The 18,481-nt window shown below is 35.8% G+C and overlaps 2 protein-coding genes across 4 annotated transcripts in view; both read left to right on the top strand.

Annotated features, from left to right (window-relative positions):
- Nucleotides 1–18,481, top strand: part of LOC116179410 (probable leucine-rich repeat receptor-like protein kinase At2g33170) — a 320,289-nt gene that overhangs the window by 27,107 nt on the left and 274,701 nt on the right. The window lies entirely within an intron of this gene.
- LOC116178465 (protein CLEC16A homolog) lies at nt 3,381–18,047 on the top strand. Of its 3 annotated transcripts, none has more exons than XM_031497963.1 (10): nt 3,381–3,780; nt 3,833–3,972; nt 4,020–4,168; nt 4,216–4,445; nt 7,884–8,587; nt 8,638–8,968; nt 15,502–15,628; nt 15,678–15,816; nt 16,039–16,352; nt 17,327–18,047. In XM_031497963.1, exons 1-10 carry the CDS (start codon nt 3,578–3,580, stop codon nt 17,954–17,956), a joined length of 2,967 nt encoding a protein of 988 aa, XP_031353823.1. In that variant the 5' UTR covers nt 3,381–3,577; the 3' UTR covers nt 17,957–18,047. The 3 variants fall into 3 exon arrangements, with proteins under 3 accessions (XP_031353823.1, XP_031353822.1, XP_031353821.1); XM_031497962.1 differs by having other exon boundaries at nt 15,678–15,825; XM_031497961.1 differs by having other exon boundaries at nt 15,678–15,828.

Genomic DNA, 18,481 nt, shown 5'->3' with positions numbered 1-18,481 from the left:
ACCGGGTGATCTAAAATGACTGCCAACAGTTTGAATTTCCCGCATAACTAAACATTCATAAGGTTGATAACATACCAAATGTCATTGATTTAAAAGCAGTGGTGGATCAAGGACCTATAGGGATGGTGAAGTGAACTAATTCTAGTGACTTTAGTGCGTGTGCGCCATTATGACTTTTGAATTTTGATTGACGGCTTATTATTGTGCTTTAAGTATAATTACGACTCATTATTACAATGAATTATGCATAATATACAAGTCGAAAACGTAAATGTTGTGTGACAAATTGTGAAGACGTTTCCCAAAAATGGAACCCGCAGTTTTTAAGAATTGGTTTAGAATATATAATGTGGAAGAAATTTACACAAAAGTTTTTGGTTTGTGAACGTCATTTTTCTGGCTGCGCTTTAGAACCAGAACAGAAACACGAAAAGGTTTAAAGCGTGTGGCAGTTTGCACTTTATATTTAGCAGATAACACTAATTGAATAGTAATAAATTGCTACATATTTTGTTTTTAGAACGATCTCGAGTCTCAAGAGCATCATAAAGTAGAGTTCCATGAAGTTGATCTTGTATAATCATATTAAATTAGATATAACTGTAGTGTATTTAACTCCCAGGTTCTACGCTAACTTCACACTACAAGAGAACACGGAAATAAAATCAACCCGGCAACGTTCAAAAATGGCCACCCGAATAGGCGCTTTCTTTCGGTGATCCAAACGCGTTTGGATTGTCAAATCACGTTCTTTCGGAGTGTGATCTTATAATAATGATTGCTAAAATCGTGAACAAACTGAACATAAAATTTTTTTGTCACGAATTCCACCTATAAATGCAAGGATATTTTTGCTCAAAGATTAGTCAATATTGTAACTGAAGCGGAGCATAATCGTGCAAGTACTTCCACTTGTATTTAAATTATTTTCATAATCCAAACAAAAAATACATAATTCGAATGCAAATGTACACTACGTAAACTTAACCATACTTTGATTTAAATTCGCGCGTTCTTTCGTAAAACGTGATCCTACTAATCACGATCTAGAAATCATGATTGCGAAGTAGGCGAAAGAAAGCGCCTAATGACTATTCCCTCCAAAACTAAACAAGATCTCGCTTAAATTTGAAAAGTGGCACGTGATAAAACATCTAAGGCAGAGCCCCCTTACGTTAGTTGTAAACAACGCTATGACCAGAAGCACAGTAGGGAAGGAACGTAAAATAAAACACTGAAATTGTGAACAGTTTGTTTAATAATGATCGCAATTATTATTGATTGTAAAAGCTCGGAAATTTAAGTCGAAATAAATTACATCGCAAAAATAAACTTTGAAAATGGTAGTTCATCGAATAAAAATAGGAATAGGCTGGGAAAAAAAGCACTTACCAATAAAAAAAACAGTGTCAAATTCATATTAAATTGTGTTGTAAAATTAATTCTTTGTAATGATGTGAATGCATAACATAAAATTATAACATCACAAAAGTAACAGGTAAAGGCAAACTTCAAGAGGTAACATATAGGTTAAAAACAAGTTTTGGGAATTATGGGTCAGGTAAGCAGGTTGTACAAAGATTCTAAGAAAGGGTGAAATACAAAGGATGTGACCCATCTTTGGTGCAATAAAGTCCTTTTGTTAAAAGCAAGTTGGAAAATTACATGGTTTTGCAGGCAAATTTAACTAAAAACAAGATATGTGGAAATTATTGAATCCCCACTCATTTATCGCACATAGATTCTAAACTGAAGAGCTTTTATTAGCGTAATTTCGTCCCCGCAAGATAGGTAGCGTCGCCCCTCGTTCGGGATTTCGAGCCTACAGTTGAATGTCGAAGACAATCACGGAATTAGGTGTCGTAGCTCAATTTTGACTACAGTTTTTACCATCCCCGTGACAGCTTCATTCACGGAGAAAATGTTAGTTACAAACAACAAAAGTCAGTACAAACATCAAACGAATCGGTAATTTCCACATATTAAAATAAAATGATCAAGATTTATATGAATGGTACCTCAGGGACAAAACCAAGTAATCAACATCAATAAACATAAATTAAGCAAGCATTACACCAAAAACGTAAACAATTACAAACAATAGCATAACGGTATTAAACCTGATTCTGCAGTACGGTTAAATCAAGTAAATTTAAAAAAACAAAGATTGAAACACACAAAAAATATAAAATGCGGCATACAAAACACAAATACGATATAAAGAAATGCAAAAATTGCTACCTAAATTAAATAACACAAAATAATAGCAAACATTTATGGAGCGATGCGTTCACGACTGCCATTCAAGACAAGATGCCCAACGTAACCAACGTTCTTGCTTTTTAGATCGCGCAGGCAGCTTTTTCCCACCTAGAAATTGCATGGTTGCCAACTCTCAAAAATGTATGTATCGAACCTCTCAACCTGACGAGTAAATTTTCCCCAAAGGATTTTGTTTCTGGATAGTTTTGGAGACAATGTGGATCTTATTTTTATATAATTCCTCGGATAAGTAGGTTAAAATTAAAATTCTCGGAGAAAGAACGATGATATGATGCCTCCATTCTTTAAGTTTCTGGTTTTTGCCCATCCAAAGGTACTAAACCTCTCGCCAGGAAAGATTGTCGGTCACAGAACACTTGACAAAAAGACTTTTCGTTCAACATTGGCACGATCCTATTCCAGAAGTCGCTCGCATCTTAAGAAAAACATAGATTGTAGATCGACACAATGTGTGCTGTGACCGGCAATCTTTCTTGGCGAGAGTTATATCATTGAATAATGCTATATACTGTAACGCTTTTAGAACACTTCCATGCCCCAACTCGGATTCGAACTAGGAACTATCATGGTCGTACCCTAGCTTCTGTCTAATTGTTAAACAATTCAAACTTGCAAAAATAAGATCCTAATAGTGTCGTCATACCTGCATCAATCGCCATGCCAGAAATTAATTCTTGACGGTTTATGTTTGCTTTAATTTAATTTCTCACTACTCTCAAAACATCTTAGCGTTTCTTAAAAGTTTGGTTTGATCCATTATCTGTGGTACATCCAATCACAGACCACCGAACTTTGTTAAAAACTAATTCACAAATTCCAAAAAAAAGCACCAAAATCTCCACTGACGTATAATTAAATTTAATTTGAAAATCTCCGCGTGACGTCTGCCATAACTTTGCCTACATGCGCAATATCCAAGGACGTTAAAGGTATTTTTAACGTCTTTGCATTGAATATAAATTCAATGGTCCTCGGCAATATGGAATAATAATAGGAGCTATTTAAATTTGAATATCTGGCAACGTTTCTTTGTTTAACGATAAAACTTTTGAACGGACGGGATTATCGTACCAAGGGAAATGACATGTGCGTGTTGTCAATTGTCAAGTAATTTATAATTACATCCACAACACAAAATTAAAAGTCCCGTAACACAAGAGACAATTATTAATTACGTCTCAAAAATATGTTAAGTAATTTCAGAAAATTCCTATTAGTTTACCCAAACGGAGAGGTTTCATTTGACCAATGAGGTACAGAACGTCAATTTTTCGAAAGGAGCACCCGAAAGAGCATGTTTCGAAGTAGAAGTTGGTTCGGTGCCGCTTGGGGACGCCCCAAGAACCCGCATTCTTTAGAGCACCTAAAATATCTCTACAATGTGCTCTCCAGAAATCAGACGGTATCCGAGCATAATCGCGGGTTACTTGTGGAAACCCTTCGATCGATAGCTGAAATACTAATATGGGGCGATCAAAATGATTCCTCAGTGTTCGAGTACGATCAATTATTCTTTAATTAGCCCGTTATTTGTAGTGATTTGTTTCAGTTTCTTTCTGGAGAAGAACATGCTGTCTTTCTTTCTTCGGATAATGAGGCAAAGAAGTGGCGGTTCCAGTTATGTATGTGTTCAGCTGTTACAGACTTTAAATATTCTTTTTGAAAACATACGTAATGAGACTTCACTGTGTAAGTGTTGTAGGTGGGTGACTGTGGGTAATTGAAGAATTTTTCAGATTATCTTCTTTCAAATAATCACGTAAACTCTATTATTGTTCACAAGTTTGATTTCTCTGACGAGGAAGTTATGGCGTATTATATTTCGTTTCTCAAAACGCTAAGTTTGAAATTGAACCCTCATACAATTCACTTTTTTTATAACGAGGTAGGTGACTGTTACAGCTCTGCTTGTTTTTACACTGATTTTTCCAGCACACTAACGATTTTCCCTTATACACCGAGGCTATTAAGTTTTTTAATCATCCCGAATCCATGGTGAGAATTGCCGTTCGAACACTTACACTCAATGTATATAAAGTGGAAGATGCGAGCATGTTGGCGTTTATTCGTGATAGGACCGCCGCTCCCTACTTTTCGAACATCGTGTGGTTTATTGGTAAACATATTCACGAGTTGGATGCGTGTGTTCGGAACGACGCAGAGTAAGTGCACTACTGCATAGAGGAAATACAATAAGAGTTACAAACAAATACGATAAACTGGCTTTGTTAATTTTCGCTCAGGAGATGCTGTCATCTGCTTTTAAAGGGGTGTAACTAACCGTAAAAATAGAAAATCGTACGTTCATTAGTGTGTCGATATGCGGTCCCTTCGTTCTGAGATGGCGCTATAGTTAGTCGAGGAGCGCCTAATTACGAAATTCGTTCTCATAAATCTAGTTTAGAAAAATGTACGTAGTTCCTTCACTCTCACACTTTAGACTCTTTAGAGTTGCATTAAAATTTTTCTCTACGTTTTAAGACATAAATACAATTTTAATCGAAATACAGTTCAACAAACGCCCAACCAACGTACTTATTTGGTTTCAGCAATGGAACAATTTACGACATTTACTCTCTAGGACCTTTCCCTAGAAGTAGTTCAAAACGGTAGAAGTGGGTCCGGAGGGACGGACGGACAAAATACAAACAATAGCACATTTTTTTAATTCTTAAAAAATGCGCTAAAAACACCTAGGACTATTGAAAACTACGAGTACTTAAAACAAATTCAAAAAACACACTTTAAAGGCAAGTAAACGACCAAGTCTAGCAATTGGGAAAATGTAAACACAAGAACAAGGTCATGATCATTCCATATTGCCAACCGTAAAGTGTAAATATGGTAGACATATCTTTAATTTTTAATTATAACGCAATTAATGGATTTTATTTAACGATTATTGCTCTGTTTTAAAGTTAAGTAATCAGTGTTTCGATATAAAAGGGTCGATATGCTTATTTAATGCGCATAAGGTCAGTATAAGCCCGTAAAGAGGGCCTATTTAAAAGTGATACTTAAACGTCTGGGGCGATAAGGGTCAATATCTTCGACAGTAAAACAGCCAAGTCCAGCATTTCGAATTTCCCGCTCAAATTTGACGTCACACTAATAGAGTCTAATACCATTTTACATGCGCCTTTAGTGGCAAGTAAAACTTTTGAAAATGGGAAAGGCGAGGGGGGGGCAACCACACTTTTACCCATTCGTGGTATTCTAATTAAAGGTCTCAACAAAAGGAACTGTTTTCTACCAACTATCGCCCTTTTTTCTTACACTGAAAAAATTCGAAATTACTACAAACGAATTTTTGAATTTTTAAGAAATCTTTTTTGAATCGATAGTGAATTTTTTCAGTGTTATATTTAAAAAACAGAATTTAATATGCTATTTTTAGATTGAAATATACAGGGTATGCCATTTAAATAAAATTAAGTTAGATCCAATAACTTTTTTACCCGATAGTACTGTATAATTATTTATTTAGAAAACGGCAGATTATTTATCAATAATTTTCAAGAAACATTTACGGTCATTCTGAAATTGAAAATTGTTTATCTCCATATCTCTGAAGCAAAAATGTGCAAATTTTGATTTTACCATTGCAAGTTTGACCCAAAAAGAGCCCATAACGCCTATAAAAGTGTCGAAAATGGGACACCCTGTACATGAAATACTATGTAAAATTCCAAAAGGAAAATAAAAATGTATTTTCATTTAAAAAAAAGTTGTTTGTTGTAACTTATTTTTGGGCATGTGCTCATTTGAAACTTTAAAACTTCGGGTAAGAAATACAGGGAAAACCACAGAATTATTAATTTCAAAATGATTATCGGCCCGTATTATAAAGCCATACACCAACTATGTTGTCATGTGATTGGATATTTTTACAAACAATAACATCATTCTTAAGCCCGCCCGTGTGTCGCAGTTGAGTTGAAGCTGGACTGCGGTACTAAGGGTCCCTGGTTCGATTTCGGATTGGTAGAGCAGCCTTAGCTGAAACCCCGCCCACTCAATACAAGTTAAAAAAGTAATCGTAAACCATTTATAAAAAGCGCATTTCCACTTGCATTCATTTCTCATTTGTCAGATGCAACTTCTATTAAAATCCTAAAAAACCGGCCACAAATATGAAAGATAGCGTTGCATATGTGCAATCCATTTTGATGTCCTACTTCAATTTCAGTTTATAAGATGAATTTCATTTCAATGCTTTCATAAATAAGAAAGTTGACAATGCGCATGCGCAAACCTAAATTTTGAAAGTAACGTTAGATTTTCCTTTGTTTGAGGTGGTTATGTATCAAATTTCATTTAAGTGCTTCCATAAATAAACAAGTTTGCAATTCGGTTTATAATTAGTCGAGATGCAAAAAGGGCGCTGTGAATTTTGAATCGATTCGACTCAACTTTTGGCATTGCGTATTATATGGCTAAAGCTATGCCCATATTGCATTTGAACTTAGACGACAGTTTTAGAACAGTCATGGCCATTGTTTAGCAACAAACAGTGATTTAACTTTTTGGTAATTATCTCTTTTTAACGCAGTTTTTGCAAATTTATTTGTAAAACGGTGACTTTTAATCTCACTTTGGCCGACGCGCTAGCTGGCTACATGATGTGGGGTTGGTGACATCCGGGCACCATCCCCGACCGTGGTTTACTAACGGTGATTTTTCAGTTTTTCCTGCAGAACGAGGAAAAAATTTAAAAATCACCCCGTTAGTAAACCACGCTCGGGGATGGCGCCCGGATGTCGCCGACCTCACATCATGTAACCCCGTCCCTAAAGAATTGTTAATTATGCGGTCTGGTAGGTACAAGTACACTCCTCATCTTTCTACAACTGCAGAAAATAGACTTTGTTCAAAGCGTATAATCGGATATGAAGATTATTTGGAATTGTATCGGAAGTAGGTACGCGAGAAGTTTAAAAATTGGTTTGAAATTTCCAACGAGCAAACGATCAATTTATTAATAACCCCTATGTATAATGTGCGGTACAAATCTTGTAATCTTTATGCACTCGAATTTAAATAGGGACAATAAGTTTGTCGAAACCCTCAACAAATTTTTTATTTAATGAACCTTCGATACTGCTATTAATTGTTGTTTGCGTATTGGATTTCGTTTCGCACATTTTATAGAATTGCAAGTAGGTAATAAATTATTCGACAGAGTACAATCAATATATTTTTTTTTCGGAATGCATCCTCTTGAAAGGTCGGGCAGTAAAGAAAAGTGATTCTTCGATTTATTTACAGAGAGTGTACGTAAATTTATCAGTTCAAAATCAGACATTATAAATGAATTCGTAAAGCCGCGACTTTGAGTGGTTCATAAACGCGCTAATTCAGCTACCCAATTTAGTGATCTGTTCTACATAACAGGGGGCGCTGAATGAAAATTTACCCTAAAGTCACTAAATATAAATATAAATATCTAGTGACTTTAATTTACCCTATTTACCCACGCTTACATCGCCATCTACTTATGAGGTGTGTGAAAGGTGGCCACAAATTAATAAGTGCCTGGAACTCTTACTGTATTTACTCTATGACTACTGCGATGCATAATTTATTATTTGCGTTTTCAGCCACCAGTCTCAGAATCGGCTGTCTGATCTGGTCGCGGAACACTTGGATCACCTTCACTACCTGAACGACATTCTCCTACTGAAAATAACGGATTTGAATCAAGTCCTAACCGACCATCTTCTCCATAAGTTATTAATCCCTCTGTACATTTATTCGTTATCGTCCATTCGCAGACAGTCCGAGGTGACAATGGAAACCGCAACCCAAAATTTGGCAAGAGTTCTAAATAAATCGCTATCTTCATTTGAACAACAGGAATCGGCAAACGGGAAAGTATCGTCGGTAGTCTCACTGTTCCTCCTCTCCCAAGTATTTTTAATAATCTCCCACTCGCCGTTAATACGTTACCTTGCCTGGATCATCCTACGAACCGAAAGGAGTACCTTCGATCAGGGCTTAGACAAACTGTCGGAACACTACGAAATATTTAAACGTAAATTCGAGCTCACCGAGTGCGAGCAGAGCAGTCAGCTCGAAATCGAGTCGAACGCGAGCAGCTCTGGTTCGAAGGAGAATCTATTGGAAGAACCGAAAAACGTGACCGACGAGGAGAAGGAGAAATTGGCGTCGACGCCGACCGAAAGTACAAACATATCGGAGAAACCGTTTCTCGAAACTGTATATAATTCGCTAGACTGTACGGACAACGATTACGCCGCGCTCTTCGCTTTATGCTTGCTGTACGCTCTGGCAAATAATAAAGGTAAAAGACGGACAAGCTTGGGTTTCGTTTCAAGCACGATTAATTTCTAGGAGTTTTGCCAGATCTGTTGGAGTTAGTGTTGAAGCCGAGAATGTCGCCGTCAAAGTCTGTAGGTAGAGATATTAAGTATTCGTATAATACGCATTTAGTGGAAAAGTTATTGCATATTGTGATATTATCGTGCCAACCGTCGTGCCGAGTGCGTTTGGTCACGCTGGAGCTGGCTCTGAAATTGCTCTTGCAGCTTGTTACGTGCGATGGTCAAAATGTAATGAGCGATTTACATAAAACTTCCATCGAGGCGGCAAGGACTCAAAGTACTGCTCTGTTAAGGAACTTTTATAAAAGTGAAGAAATATTTTTGGATATGTTTGAACATGAGTAAGTACGGTAGAAAGTTCAAAGTTTGATGTTTCAACTCGAAAGTTCAAAGTTTGGATTGACATTCAGAGATTGGGTTCAAAGTTCAAACTATTTTAAACTTTACCATTTCTGTTTTTGTTTAGGATTTTACACCTGTTTTTTTTATTTTGGAGTGCGTATGTTTAAACTGAATGTTCAAACTCAAAACTTTTTAAACAACTTTGTTCTTTCTCTTTATCTAAAGTATTGCCATGGGTTAGGAAAATATGTCTTACGAAATTTTAACATATACTTCTACTGGGTGACCCAATAAGAATGTTCCTCGGCCATATCTCAGGAACCGTTCGTCGTATGACTTAGGGGTAAAAAATTATTGGGTAAATCGGTTATGAAGAATCGCTGGAAAATATTTTCAAGTTCTAAAAATGACTACCAGAGGGCGTAACTGCCAACTTAGATTTTAAAATTACATTTTAAATTTCGTATATTAAACTAAACATTCTTTTTTCACATTTTAAAAGAGAACCAGTTTATCTATTACTTTCGTAAAAACAAAAAGATGGTGTGGGGCGTTCAATTGTTTTTGCAATAACCTGCTTTAACTTCTTAACCGTTTGACCGATTTTAACAAATTAACATAACAAATAATAACAAGAATCAACCAAAATTTAGTTAATTTAGTTGATTCCTTCTCCGCCAGGGGGCTCGTTTTGACACTATCATCCAAAATCCTAAAAAAATCAAATGGAATGATATGACTTTTTCTTTATGAAAAAGTAGCCAAATAACACCCAAAGAGGCCAGTGAAAAGCCTTTTTCAAAATATAGTTCCTAACCTCAAATATTGGCAAAATGAGATTAATTAATTAATTAATAAAAATGCTTAAATTGTATCTTATTTGACGTATTTTCGGTATTTGTCGATGGCGCGAAAGATTGTTTGGAAAAGGACCCTACACTTTTAGGTAGGCCTTGGAAAATTACACAAATGAAACACGATACATTATAAAATAATAACAGCCGTAATTTGTAAATTATTCTGCTGTGTTTACATTCAGAAAGTGAAACTTTTTGAATTTGTAATCTTTTCTAAAATGCCGATTTCTAACCAAGAAGCATTTAATATGCTGGCGGCGATGGTTTGTGCTCGATTTGGATAACGCAAATAGAAGATGCGGGCAGCGATGGTCGCATTTTGAAAATACTCAAAATATATCGCCAGCATATTAAATGCTTCTTGGTTAGAAATCGGCATTTTAGAAAAGATTACAAATTCAAAAACCTGCACTTTCTGAATGTAGACACAGCAGAATAATTTACAAATTACGGCTGTTATTATTTTATAACGCACCGTGTTTTATTTGTTTAATTTTCCAAGGCCTACCTAAAAGTGTAGGGTGCTTTTTTTTTCTTAGGAGGGGAAATGCATTTACGCACAAAGTGTGGGACTCCCCCGGATATTGGTATACCCAATAAAACCCCTCCTCAGGTGTCAGCTGCTGAGGCTATTGGCCGTTATTACGAGCTAAGTTCAAAGTATAGATTTTATTAAGGTTTTCACTGGCCTCTTTGGATGTTATTTGGATACTTTTTCATATGGAAAAAGTCGGATCATCTCATTTGATTTTTTTAAGATTTTGGGTCATAGTGTCAAAACTAGCCCCCTGGCGGAGAAGAGTTCAACTAAATTATCTATTTTTGGTTGATTCTCATTGCCCAAGGAATGTTCTTTTCAACCATACCAAATTTGTTAAAATCGGTCAAACGATTAAGAAGTTAAAGCAGGTTATTGCAAAAACAATTGAACGATTCATCACCATGTTTGTTTTTGAAATACTTAACTGAGTTTTTGGTTTTACGAAAATGGTAGATAAACTGGTTCTCTTTGAAAATTGGAAAACAATTTTTTTAGTTTATTATGCGAAATTTAAAGAAAATGCACTTTTAAAATTTAAGATGGCAGTTACGCCCTCTGTTGATCATTTTTAGAACTTGAAAATATTTTCCAATGATTCTTCATGACTGATTTACCCAATAATTTTTTTTACCCCTAAGTCATATGACGAACGGTTCTCGAGATATGGCCGAGGAACAGTCTTATTGGGTCACCCGGTACATGGCACTATGTTCAGGACTGTGCAGAGTTACTGGTAGACTGTGCTACCTACTGTGACTAGAAAGAGTGCAGCCATATGCTATATGTCCACCATGTTTTTTTCCAAATTTATCATTGTGTATTTATCCAAATTTGTAGGATTTTCGTATGGTTACATAGACAGTTACATTAAAAACACATGTAAAACCTAATTGTCTCTACCATCAAAAAATATGAGTCAATTTTTACGTTACTTAATTACTAACGAGGTTACTATACAGGAATCTGTAATAAACCTTAGACAAATTCATTATCTCGATTCGTATATTTTTTTAATACGGTTTTAGAAACTTACTAAAGAAAAGTTTGTAATTCATTTCACACAGAAGATACATTTAATATTCTCCCTTTCATGGCTTTACTTAACGATTACGAAGTGGTTACAATTCCCCAGTCCACAAAAAAAACCAAAATGGGTGACTGAAATGTAAGACAGGTGTAATCTAATTTCTTTATTGTCAATTTGTCTCAGAGCCCCCTCATTTATAACATTTTACAATTATAATTAGAGGCCCATAAAGTTCTAGAGCTCTTGATAAAAGTTAGAAAGAGTTTCAACATTTAATCATAAAAATCAGTTTTTAAAATATGGGGCGGGGGGATTTTACGAAGCTCCTCCTCCCATTGCGTCAAAAGTAAATTTTAATTGACACTTGAAATAAATCTTTGGCATGAGTAGAAACAAATTTAACATAGAAACTCTATCGGGGCGCACAATGGGTTCAAATAAACACGATTAATTGATTGACAATGATAACAATGTGTTCCAAAACACATAAAAAAAAAATAAAACAAAATCCTTGAAGGAAAGAAAAGCTTATAAAGTTTGAACATATTACCCCGCACGCCGACGATTGACAATTAAAGTAAATAATTTTAAAATTACATAGTTTTTTCGCAATAATCTGGCGCACTAAAACTGACACAAAAACACTCTCTGACAACTTCAGGAAACTTCAATGTTCTCGACAACACTGAATTAGATGCCAAACAAAATTGGTTTGATGAATTACATGGCAATTTTCTATAGCTGTTTGGCCAGTAGAAACCTTTAAATTTTAACAAGAACACCACCAAAATTACTTCTTAAACTCGCCAAAACTTTACGAAATCGGAAAACACACACAAATTTATTATAATAAATGATGACCTGCGTCTTCAATTAAACAAGGGCGGACTGCCTGTAATTTGGCGTAAACAAATTTACACGCTCTTTAACCGTCTCGAAACTTAGCAGCTTCGTTTTCACGTTGTCTCCCTATTTAAGGATTCTACCATTACGAAATTTCAAATAAATCGCCAATCACAATGGAAAGTCCAAACGTCCACTCTTCTCCAATATAAAACGCACAATTCTTCGCATCACCTGCGTCTTCGTTGTCAGCACCAAATGTGCATTTACTTAAAATTAAATAATTTTTGCCTGAGAAACACTTCTTGTCGGAAACGAATTAATAAAGTAGGCACACTTGACCAGATGTGTCATACTTCTAACACCGTATTTTCTCTAAATTGAATAAGTTACAAAAGCGATCAAATTTAACCAAGAACTACGCAATTACAAGAAATTCTAAAAAGAAAAACAAATACGGAAATACAAATTCAAATAAAACGAACCAACTTTGTATTTCATTTGTAAATAATCCCCCACAATTACTGAATAAACTGAAATATTCTCATATACAGATTTTTCTGCAGTTTTCCTAATTCATAAGGTAAATACCCAGAACAAGAGAGGGATAATAAATAAATAACTTCTCATTATTTTTGGCGTTGACCGAAAGTAGTATATTTCTTAAGGAAATGAGTGTAAAATCTAAATATTATAAACGTTTTTTTTTATTTTGTGGTTAAATACCAAACTTCATTATAAAAAAACAATAGAAAGTTTCAGTGCTTTTAATGGGCCTTCTGACACATACGCATTACACGCATTTTAATAAATCATGTAAAAATCTTTATTGGGAACAAGACCAAACACCAAAAGCATTATCTCAGGGGCCAAGACATACTGCTGTATAACTCACCTAGGAGACAAGTATGACCCACACAAAGATGCAAAATGCTAACGCAGATCTTTAAGTGTACCAATCACCAAAATTTAATTGCATTTGTTTTTACAATCACTTATTTTGTTTTACAAAAAAATAACACTCGGCTTGCCCAAATTAAAAGAGATTCAAAATTTACTAGGTTCATAAACAACACCCGTCACAAAGTTTAAAAAAACAAACATCACTTGTCCTGTCCAAACGTATTTACTTTTAACAAACTTTATACTGAGATAATACTTAAAGAATAATTTCTAAAGATAAGGAAATTCTATACAAAGAAACACCTGCAATCTTTATCAACTTAAAATATCAAATTAAATAAAACCAATAATCTAATAATAGCCCAACATCAGACCAACCATCTAGAGCGGTGATAAGACCTTCTCATTACATTACAAAACATACGCAAACAAAATTATGCGTGGTATCACAGCATTTTACCCCCCTAAAATTTAAACAACAAATTTTGGGCTTAAGAAACAATTTTTATTTAAAATTTCAAAACTTCAACATCTTAAGCAAAACAAACTCACTCTCCTAGAAAAAAAACTCATCCTGGATGGAGTAACACCTACTACTACTACCTAATATTTACACAAACTCATTTTAAATAGTAGCAAATTATATACAGGGTGGTGCGTAACGCATCATAGGGATTTCAATGTAAAATTCATAACATGCGATTATTCGCTCCCCAAATTATTTTAGAGCAAAAATTTATTTAGGTTTTTTGTAGAAACATTTTTTTTACGTCAATCAACCGTATTAGTTTTCAATTTTGTGCATAATAAAGACGGAAAATTGGAAAAATAAAACCCCCATCTTTTGAATAATCTGTGATGCCATGGAATTTTATAATACAAAAACTACGCCAATATCCGTCATGCCATGGAATGTCTGCTATAAAACAAATCAAATTCTATCAAAAAGTATTATATTTAGAACAGCGAATTCAACATAAAGAAAGACTAAACGGTTTCCTAATATAACAATTTACAATAAATGTTCGAATAAAGCCCGCTTGACATGGAGCAATAAAAATTGCAATTGCATGCAAGTTGCAAGAAAAATTGCGAAAGGCATGCGCAGTTCAAAGCCAGCTGATCAATTGCTGCAAGAGACTTGCATGCAATTTTTATAGGACCGGTGCTATTTTTCTTGCATGAATCGTGCAATTCTAGGGATAAATCTAGTTGTTTTTGTGGCACCAACCTAGTAAAATACAGCGGCGGCAACTGTGATGCTGAGAGACGCACTCATTACTTGTTTTTACTAATCTTATTTATTCTTGTAATTTTCATGTTTCTTCAAGCAATAAAAATTTAATTTTCATTTGAGGTTAACAACTTTGTTGACAAATCCATATGTTTCTTCTGTTGGCAGACATGTGGCAATTGAAATAGAATTGCACCATGTCAAATACCATGCAATGCTTAATTGCATGCAAGGATTTGACCTTGCAATTTCTTTCTGCAAGTTCTTGCGCGTTGTATTGCTACATGTCAAGCGGCCTCAGCAAGACAGTAACCAAGTCGATCATAAAATCCATTTCGAACTGCTGCTAATTGATAACTGGATATCTTTTTGTTTTAGAAAATTCCATGGCATCGCAGATTATTGAAAAAGATGCGAGTTTTATTTTTCCAATTATTTTCCGTCTTTATTTGAAAAAAATTGAAAACTAATACGGTTGAGTGCCATAAAAAAATGTTGTCTACAAAAAACTTTAATACATTTTTGCTCTAAAATAATTTGGGGAGCCAATAATCGCATGTTATGAATTTTACATTGAAATCCCTATGATGCGTTACGCAAGTCACCACCCTGTATAATGCTTAACTTTGATGCCCTCCGTTGAAATTCGGTTTCAAGGGGCTTGCTTCAACTATACAAAGTCAGACTTCCCCCGAGTAATGACCGCAATGTGTTTATAACAGGCCAACGAGCACAGACAACTACCTACTCTGCCTGCTTGAAGCAGTCCCATGGAGATCAACCAACAGACCATATGTAAGAATACGACGGTAGCGTGAAGTTACTACATATTTTGAAGTTTAAAATTAAAAAGGTGAAGATGTTGCACTTCTATTAGTAATTGTACACGTATAAAAGTGTTGTTACGTTTAAGATATATAACAGCAATACCATTGGTAACCTTCATGTTAACTGTTATAAAACTGTTCTGTAGGGAAAACGTAACATGATTATATTACATTCAGTATGTGGAAATTTACCTTTACCTTTACATAACACTTGTTATCCAGGATTTGTAAATCCTCCTTTAAGTCGTGCCAATGTTTCTTTAACATGCCAACAGACTAATACCCGGAAACCGTTTTTAGATACTGTGATATGTCAAAAGGTCCTCTAAACGTAGAATGGTTATGTATGGATAGCGCGATTTTGTTACCTCCGACTGGAACACCCATGACTGGCATAGACTTTACGAAAAGGTTGCCATGTGGAGAGGTACATCTTAGTATTTTTTTCGACGCAAGCTGACCGAGATCGTTTTCAGGTGGAAAGGGCCAGAAGAGCGATTAGAGTATTTTTTCTTGTGAGAGATGCGGTATTAACGCTGAACGGCGAGATAGAAACCCAGCTACCGCTGACGAATCCCCAGAGCTGCGTGCAAATCGACACTGCCTTGGATCTGAGTATAGCTCGTTGTGTGTCACGATCACAAAAATCAAACAATTGCTAGTGTAAAGGACCGTCATAGTTTGTAGCTAACCTTATTGTTGTTACTTTAATGTATCTTTCTTTTGTAGAAATTAAATTATTTATTTTATATTTTTATACAACAATATCTAGCGATTGTATTATTTTTGTGGTGTTTTCAAGTCGACATTCACTTCATAACGCTTTTTTTATTTCAGATAATTCAGATTTAATTGCATGCACAGTTGTTTGGAAAGACGGACAGAAGATTAGGCGATTTTTAGTCATCGATATCATGCAATTGATATTAGTCGAGCCGGACACTAAGAAACTCGGCTGGGGTGTTGCCAAATTGGTCGGTTTTCTGCAGGACATTGAGGTTTCGGGGGATAAGGACGACTCACGTTGCTTACATATTACAATACATAGACCTTTGTCAAGTGGTTCGACTAGTCGGATTCCCCTATTGTCTGCCAAATTTGTGTTTGATGACAATATTCGTTGTATGGCCGCCAAACAACGTCTTACTAAGGTGAGTCTTGATGGGCCTTCAGTTTTTAGCATTCAATTTTTTCTCATGTTTCTAGTAGAATTTTTATTTCTGCCTTTGTTCGTTTATTTACCTGAAACCGTCAAGAAAATCTAAATTTTAGGGCTATTTTGACATTAGAAAGTTGATCTTTACCTGACTAGTACTGTAATATTTTTGCCTGACTCCCATCACAGTCCTAGTACATGCAAAATAACAATTAGATTGTTCATTATTCAATCAACGATTGGATAATTATAATGCAGACCATGTGGATGTTTTTAAATATTAATATTCCTACACAAAGGATAATGGTTTTTTAATTACTAACAATTAATGGAATATGTGTGGATGTAATTATTCCTTTAGTTTTGCGCCAGTCATTAAAAGGTTTGTACGCCTTTTCGTACCTCTTTCTTGACTTTGTGGGGAGCGAATATTGCACTACGGCGGCCGCAGCTTCAGCTACATTATAACAACGTCTCGCGTAGGTACTCTTCTTCACTGATACCTGCTTTTGTACCTAGTTATAAAGACTGTATAGTAGAAAAGTACAAAGCATAACTGCATTAAAAATGACACTGATTGTTTTAATTACTTTGAAATCTCTATGGAAACAATTAAATAAAGTGATTTTAGCATGCGTGATTAGGTATCAAAATTTCACACATATAAATAATTTAATTTGGAAAAGTTATCTACATGTTTGCGGTTTCAGGTAAAATTTTATACATCATACGTCATGAAAGTGAGTCCACCTGACTTGGAGGCATTAAAGAGATACTCGCGTCCTCGTACTTTCCAATAAGCCTCCGCGTCATGTAAACAACCACTTTCATGACTTATTATGTAAATAACTATTATTCACCACCACATCAAAATATTCCAGTACCCATTCCTCTCATTGCTTCTATCAGATAGAGATATTTTCAAATTTGTTTTTTTGGAACACCCTGTATCTTTTCCATCTATTCCAGGGAAGAATTAAAGCTCGCCAGAAAAAGATGCAGCACATCGCCAGACTCCTGGACATTCCCGGACAAACGGGTCCGCCAAGCCCCGCCTATGTAGGCGGAGGTTCCTACGTGTCTAGAGGTATCAGCCGAATGTCTCGCGATAATCGGCCCCTTTTCCACACGGGCAGGGTGCCCGGTTTCGCCGCACCTCACCGCGAAAATTTGCCTGGCATTATTCATCGCGTCGACGAAAAGCGGCGCAAATCGACCGAAAGTCCGACGAGGCCCTCGCATCCGGCCGACACCAGTACGAAGATCGAACGGAATCGTTCTCGCGAGTCGTCGTGCAACCGACTGAGATCGCGCGAGGGAAGTCCGAGAATGCCGCGCCCGCGCTCCGAGGAAATACCGTTAGAGTTAATCAAGAAACCGCCGAATGGAGTAGGAGATATTATAAGTCCAAAAATTACCATTTTACCGCGTCCCCAAACTCCGCGCGACGACGTGGAACCTTCAACGTCGGTGGCTCCGTCGAAGTCGCCGCCGCCGCAACTTGAAATCGCCGAGGCGAAAACTTCAGAAGAAACGTCTTTTATGGCGGAGGAGGGAAACGTAACGCAAAGAAGGAAGGGCATAGTAGAAACAGTATAATTTTTAGTTGTTTATAGGCGAGAATTGTTGAATATTTATAAGAATTGACGTATTTGCATTTTGTTGGAATAAATGAAACTCATAACTTGTTTATTATAGATCTAAAGCGGGTGAGACCTGATTAGACGGCGATACTTACTCAGTATTCCTAATAGTGGATACAATTCGGCAGCTATCAACTTTTTAAGTGTGACTGCCTTGACATTAGATGGAAGGTTTAGCGAGATTAATGGTGGTCCGCTTCAGACGTGCGAAGAACGTTCATTCCTCTTGAGTTATTCCGGTCACAGAATTTAATTTCGCGTGTTTAAAACTTCCACTATTGTTCGTAGTTACGGTAATAGTTTTTTTAATTTGTATTAAACTACGCATTCTTTTTACAAGTACTTAACTTTGCTACCGCATTTGCACCGAAAAATACACGCTTTTGATTATTATTGGACATCAAAATCAAAAAGTATATAACGTACGTACTATCAAAATATAATATAAAGCCACCCTGCGCTAATCTACGAGTAGTTACCG

This window comes from Photinus pyralis, unplaced genomic scaffold, assembly GCF_008802855.1.
Source record: "Photinus pyralis isolate 1611_PpyrPB1 unplaced genomic scaffold, Ppyr1.3 Ppyr1.4_LG8, whole genome shotgun sequence".
NCBI classification, from domain to species: Eukaryota; Metazoa; Arthropoda; class Insecta; order Coleoptera; family Lampyridae; genus Photinus; species Photinus pyralis.
Note: the sequence above shows the minus strand (reverse complement) of the source record. Positions and strands in the feature narration are given on the sequence as shown.